This window comes from Cynoglossus semilaevis, chromosome 5 (assembly GCF_000523025.1).
Source record: "Cynoglossus semilaevis isolate Cse_v1.0 chromosome 5, Cse_v1.0, whole genome shotgun sequence".
In the NCBI taxonomy this organism is placed as follows: Eukaryota; Metazoa; Chordata; class Actinopteri; order Pleuronectiformes; family Cynoglossidae; genus Cynoglossus; species Cynoglossus semilaevis.
Genome location: NC_024311.1, coordinates 17,457,687 through 17,464,798, shown reverse-complemented (window position 1 = coordinate 17,464,798; position 7,112 = coordinate 17,457,687). Strand labels below are relative to the sequence as shown.

General features: G+C 42.2%; 1 protein-coding gene across 1 annotated transcript in view; it reads left to right on the top strand.

The window, feature by feature from the left end:
* LOC103379346 (transcription initiation factor TFIID subunit 4) overlaps positions 1-7,112 on the top strand; it is a 68,781-nt gene that overhangs the window by 7,298 nt on the left and 54,371 nt on the right. Inside the window, exons 4-9 of the mRNA XM_025055808.1 lie at positions 885-1,049; positions 1,830-1,982; positions 2,513-2,635; positions 2,903-2,992; positions 3,260-3,469; positions 6,885-6,960. Of these exons, the coding sequence (XP_024911576.1) occupies positions 885-1,049; positions 1,830-1,982; positions 2,513-2,635; positions 2,903-2,992; positions 3,260-3,469; positions 6,885-6,960 (817 nt within the window). The remainder of the gene's footprint in view (positions 1-884; positions 1,050-1,829; positions 1,983-2,512; positions 2,636-2,902; positions 2,993-3,259; positions 3,470-6,884; positions 6,961-7,112) is intronic.

Genomic DNA, 7,112 nt, shown 5'->3' with positions numbered 1-7,112 from the left:
GCGTGAGATCCCCCCCGGGGCCCCCCCCCCCCCCACACCCCCCGACTCCCTCCTTCCCTTATCCCTCTTTTACCTCCTTCCCCAAACTCCTCAGTACATCCAACATTCTTTTAGATTCTGCAAAACTTTAACTGGAGGAGGAGGAGAGCCCCCCCCCACTCTCTTCCTCCTCCTCCTCTTCCTCATGTTTCATAGAGGCTGTTTTTGTCTTTATTAGTGTTCAGTTTATCACCTGTGTCCGTGACACTGTATTATTGACCAGATTCACTGAACACTTACTGCATCAATGACGTTGTTCGTCTTTCTTCTTTTGTTTTTATTTAATTCTTACCAAAAATTTAAGTGAATTTCTAACAGCTTTTTTACAGTTTCATAGAAAGAAAACTTTCACTGAGGACAGGACGGAGAAACAGATTTTGATTGAACTACATACGTAATTATTTGTTCGTAACTGAAAACCTTGGAGAAAACTATTGTTTTTAAAGTTTCAGTCAAACATCTGCCTGAGTTGCTATCCATATTTTTCACTTGGTGAGAGATTTTTTAAATCGCTCAAATGACTGTGAATTTTCAGACACAGACTTTTAATCTCCACGGTTCTGTTTCTTTATTCTTGCTTTTCTCTCTCTGTAGAACATGTTAACGTCGCTGACTGTCTCTGTCGTCTTGTTTCTCTGACGGACCTTCCCCTTTCCCCTCTTCCCTTCACCTTTTCCAACGCTGTCTCACGTTATCTATTTTTTATGTCGACTCCTCTCTGAAATGCTCGTCATCATTAATTAACCTCCTTTCTCCGATGCCGTTCTCACGCTGCCGCTTCCTGTGTTTTCCCTCCTCTTTTTCCCTCTTTTCCTCTTTCTGCTGAAGCTTTTCTTTCACTGCAGTCTCCGGTGACGTCTCCGACCACCCGGCAGTGTCCTTTGACCCCGGCCAAGGTGGCACCGTCTCCTTCTCCTGCCTCTTCCAGCTCTGTCCTGCAGACCTCCTCCTCTTCCTCTTCCTCCTCTTCCTCCTCTGCTTCCTCCACTTCCTGTCCTGCAGTCCGCCCAGTGAGACCCCTGTTTTATTGCCAGTGTTGCCTCACAATTCGCCATTGATGTTACTTGAACGATGCACTGTAAATTTGAGGGCAGAACCTCACAGTTCACCACTGAGGCTACTTGAAACGATGCACTGTAAATTTGAGGGCAGATTTTCACACAGCCCACAAAAGAATCACACCTTATTTAGGATTTAAAAAATGTAATTATCTATTTTTTTCAAATATAAAAACACTTTACAGACCTGAGGTAAATCTTTTATATTCTATATCTCTATATACCGTAGATATGGAATATAATATTCCTTTATTAACAATGTTATTATGAAAATATAACACTAACCTTTTTATTAATGTCTCTATAAATCTATAGCCTATTTCTCCACCTGGTGCCAAAACTGAAAAGTCATTAGAGAAATCTAAAGAGTTCTAGAGTGAGCACACTTTGCATCTCTCCTAATGAACAACATGAATCCTGGCGATTTCATGCATTTGATTTTATTAATTAGACAACAAACAGAAGACCGCGTCTGATACTTAAAAAAGAGCCGTAACAGCACAGAGGTTTCCCATGTCGTGGGAATTTTATGAGGAGCTTTTAATGCTCTCCCCCTGGAGTTTGCTTGTCACCACCTCCGTTTTCGCTTCCCCCGTCTGTGGAGTGATGTCCACTAAAGTCAGGACACCAGATTTGACAGGAGCGCTGCCTCCAGTTCTCCGTGGCCTTGCCTTGAGCTGAGCGTCACGTCCTGTTTCTCTCTCTCTCTGTCTCCTCTTTTCACTCTTCCAGAAAGGCCCCGCGGCGCCGGCCATCGCTGTGACGGCTCCGCAGCAGACCCCGATGGTGATGACGCCCCAGGCCACGGCCCAGGCCGCCTCCCAGCCAGTGCAGCCCGTGCAGACGGGCATCGCAGCGGCCCCGGGGGCCTCTGTCGTGTCCCAGGTCCGTTCTCTTCTCCACTGTTGTTCTTAAACCCTAAAGGACGTAGGCAGCGTCAGCACCGCAGACCCCGAGCCACCGCTTTAAACTGCTGATTGTGGACAAAGAGTCTCACTCAGTCTCATCTCATATCTGACATCTGCCCAAACATGTTAGCATATGTAAATATATGTATTAGAGTATATATGTGTGTGTATATATATATATTGTACACTTGTAGACTATTCTGGCTACAAAGACAACAGGTGAAAAAGCTAAATGTGCAGTGATTTAGCTTAATAGTTTAATTAATTTTATATTAAAAGGCTAAATGTGCAGTGATTTGTGATGTACACACCCTAGCTTAATAGTTTAATTAATTTTATAGCTCTATTTTTGTTAACGACACAGTTTTTATTGACACCTAAATTATTCTGTTTGTGATTATATTTATATTTATTTATTTACAAAGACTGTTCTGTCACTATGCAGTTTGATGGCATTATTAATGACATCAATTCTGACAAAGTGTTCTGTCTTTAATGTCCCCACAGGAAATGCAAGAGAATGTGAAGAAGTGCAAGAATTTTCTGGCCACACTGATCAAGTTGGCGTCTCACAATTCTCCGTCCCCTGAAACCTCCAAGAATGTCAAAGCTCTGGTTCAGGACCTGCTGGTTAGTGGGACAGTACTCACCTGGACACAATACTGTTTGAATGAATTCTTTTCTTACCTTAAACGTGGATTGTATTTAGTACTTTCAACCTCTAGATGGCAGCATGCAACTCATTCTAAATGTCCGGTGTCTAAATGAGTTTTTCTCACGTGGACCTGTTCTGGTCGATCCAGGGTCTCTGACCACGTGCTCCACCTTTGGACTGTCATCTTTGTCTCAGTATAAATCTCCAAACTGTGTCTCTGTTTCTCACACCTCTCCGAACAGGATGCTAAAATTGAACCGGAGGAGTTCACCAGCCGACTGCAGACTGAGCTGAAGTCGTCTCCACAGCCTTACCTGGTGCCCTTCCTCAAGGTGAGGCTCCTGTTTGTTCTGTCGGCATCTTATCTGCAACTGAGCTGAAGACTCTGTGGGTGTGAAAGGTCTGAAAGTTTGAAACTGGAGAAATTGGATGAACAGAAATGGTCATGTGTGTCTTTTTCTTTTTTGTTGCTTGCAGCCAGTAAACACGGCACTGTTTCTCCCACAGCTGTGTTTAGTGTTTTCTCATGCATGTTTGTTATGTGCTTTGACTGTAAACTCTGGCGCTTTTTTTATTCTTTTTTTTTTGCTTGTCAACAGAAAAGCCTCCCAGCCTTGAGGCTGTCTCTGCTGAACAGTCAGCAATCCCTGATTCAGCCTCCACAACAGGGAGTCAAACCAGCACCTGGTGGCGTCCCTCCTGCCATTGTGACAGGGCCAGGCGTTCGCATACGACACCCCAACAGTGTGAGCACCACGACGGGGGCCACCGCTCTGCCCACTGGGACACTGGGACACGTGGGCGCCATGGTACGTACGCAGACTCCAGTGAGGACAGGTTAACATTTTACAAAGGAACTGTTTATTTACACACACACACATACAAAAAACACTTTTTTTTAAATCACACTCACCCCCTAGTGGCAGCTATTGCACCTACAGGGGTGCAATAAACAAGTCACAGAGAACATTTTTCTTTTGTCACCTCTGATATTTTATTTAATCATAAGCTGTTGAAATATTAACATAAAAAACATAAATGTGAAAATATATCTTTTTATTTTATTTTATTTTTTCTAACTAATGCTTATTATAAAAAGGTGAGGATTCTCTTACAGTTACGCTGTGTAAACATCAGTACTGAACACTGACTTTACTCAACCAGTGCAAACCTAGTGATGGTAACAGAGCCGAGGGCTGTGGTGTTTGTGTGAATGTACGTTAAATGAGCGAGCCGAGGGCTGTGGCGTTTGTGTGAATGTACGTTAAATGAGCGGACTGAGAAGTGTCACATTTAAGTCACTCTGGATCAACACTCCGTTTACCCCCCGAAAAGAAAAATAAAAAGCTTCAGGGGCAGATGGAAATTATGAAGAGTTATCTACATGAGATAATTACCAGCTAAGAAACAGCAGCGACACGGAGTCTTCACCCCAAAAAGAAATGAAAAAGAAAATGATCCCTTTGGTTCTTAAAAAACACGCTGACTATGCTGATTTTATTAACCACTCAGTCGAGCAGATCAATACAAAACACAACAATGCAATAATCACAAAAAAACCCCGACCAAACAATTGTTCTGCTAAAATCAAGGGAAACGACCAACACAGAAAAACCCCGACCAAACAATTGTTCTGCTTTTACAATAAAAAAAAACAAACATTTCATGGCACATTATCATGTTTTTTTTCATATATTCAGATTTTTTGGGTTTTTTTTTGCATCCATTCTTCAGCTGCTAAGAAGTCATTGAGGAGAATGTTAATGAGTTGAACTGACTGTGAGGAGAGCTGTGTTTTATACATGACAGGAAAGAGCGATGTTTCACTTTCACCACATGAGAAATCACACCTCACTGTTTTGAATAGTGATGACAAATTGATTCTCATCCAATTCTAATGTTTCCACAATGGAAAACATTAAACCACCAGTTGCTTAAAGGTCACGTGAGGTCACGGTCGAGTTGTTCTGTTTCCAGTGAAGGCTTTTGTGTTTCCTCTCCACAGCTGTTGACAGGAGAAAAATAGCGCCCTCTTCTTATTGCTCCATCTATTTTTTTTTTTCTTTCTCTCTCTCTCTCTCTCTCTCTCTCTCTCCCTGTATCCCTTCACTTTCACTTCCTCCTTTTTCCAACAGCTCTTCACTTCCTATCCAGCTGAGCACTCTGTCAAACCTCACCCCTCTCTCTCTCTCTCTCTCTCTCTCTCTCTCCCTGTATCTGTTGCAGGGTGAAGTGAGGTAACTAGGTCAGCCCCAGGTCAATTTTAAAGCAATGTGGTCGCTTCAGCCTATGTCCAGAACATGCCTCCGGTTTCCCTCTGTTTCTCTTCCCCTCGCTGCATCTCTCTCTCTCTCTCTCACTCACTCCGTCTCGCTCTTACTCATGTGCTTAACACAACATCGACGTTAGCTATCACTCAAAACTTTAGTGAATGTAAATTGCCCCGGGCACATCAACAGTTTGAAACCACACAGTTAGTCAAATCAGGGCCAAAGAAACTCTTACCACGGCAGCAGAATCATAAACTCTGGGTTTCTTTTCAGATGAGATGATTTAGATGATCTGTAAATGACACTAAAATTGGATTATTTTTATTTTGCAATTGACACAAAATTCCATCTGTAAATGACACTAAAATGGGATTATTTTTATTTTGCAATTGACACAGTTTAGTTTGACATACTTTTCACTTCATTTGCATTTGCTTTAAATCCAGTCTTTAACAAAACTTTGCCTCATCCACGGACAGAAACCCCGTTCAGTTTTGTTCAGTGGAATTCAGTGAAACAAAAGTCTGATGTTTGACATTTGATTATAACGATGTGAATAACGCCACATTTTCTTTTGGTTGTTGTTTCTCCGTCTGGACCAACAGAAACACAAACTTTAGCACCACCTGATTTTCCCTCTCTTTCAGAACTGTGTCACAAACTGGCCAGAGGTGCTTGCTATCTCTGCCTGCGCTGAATATATTTTCCCCCCTTTCCTCTTAGTCTAACAGGCCCCTGCAGTGGATCTCTGGGAAAAATGGCCCCTGTCTTTTTTTTGCGGGAGCTTGAACAGTAATATAGCATGTGTCAGGGAATGGAAAACAAGGCTGAAAAATATGCAGCGAGAAGCAAACTGGTAGGAATGGATGGCTGGGCCTGAGGCCGGGCCAGTGGCTTCCACCGAGGAAGGAAGTGACTCTAATAGTCCAACACAGCCCTTCAGCCACCGCTGTGCCTTCTTCTTCTTCTCCTTCTCCTTCTAGGACTTTGTCTTCTACAACTCAACTACTTTTCCACTGCAGTCCTGACTTTTTTTTTAACTTCTACGTCTTATCTGGGAATGCAGATGAAATTAGGTCACACACAGTGACAGAAATTCATTCTTCTCAGCCGTCGAAATTGATTTTCTTATAAATTCAATATTCTCTCACAGCACAGACGTCAGACTCAGCTGCAGAGTCACACGTTATATTTGGAGCATTGTGAAAGGTTTTGCTAATAAGAGCATCTAAATATAGGTTTTTAGATTTATTTTTACAGAATAAAATAGTTTTTTTTACACTTGTCTCTAATGATAAACATCCAGGATTCTGTACCTGGATAATCAGCAACAACCACAAATATTCATCCACACAAACTATGAGCAAAAGAAAAATGTGTCTCTCGGGAAAATCCTTTTACATTTCAAAATATATTTCTAGTCGTGCTACAGTTCAAAGTTAGAATAATAGTATTGTAAGAAATGTTAATACTTGAAACCGCTGTCCTAACCCCTCACCCTAACCGGGGTCTCAAAGTGTCCTCAAACTCAGCGTCCCCTCAACTATTATATTCTAGGATTATTTCATGTCCCCAGAAGTCAGCAGCACCAGAAATACACACACAGTTTCCCTTTCTAACAAAATATAAAAACATTTGCTCCAAGTGAACAATCAACATTTACTCACATGTAAATATAATCCAGGCTTCACTGTGATGATATGATAACTGAGCTAAAGTTTAGTAGTGACTTTAGCTCCTGTCAGGCTTATGTCTGGCCTCACGACCTGATTGGCTGAAAGATGAGCTAAAGTTAAGATGTTAGCAGAAGTTCAGTTTCGTGCCTTTTTTTTTTAGATCCCTCCAGACTTTCATTCATTGAAACGCTATACTAAGGTACACGCCACCTCTCCTCTTAATTTTTATTCCTCTTCTCTCTCTCTCTCTCTGTCTCTCTGTCTCTCTCTCAAACTTGGGTGTTAAGACAGCGGCCACTGTTGGTGGCCAGGTGCGGATGCCCGTGGTGATCACACAGTCTGTCAGAGCACAAGGTAGGACATCTCCAGGCCCTCACCAGACTACGTTTGATTGAGTCACTCGCACGTACACTGTTGGCCCTTTGGTTTCAGGCACAAGTGTATTTTATTGTGCCATAAACAAACCAGCTCAGGCCAGTTTTCCAAAAAAAAAAGTTTGAAAGAGT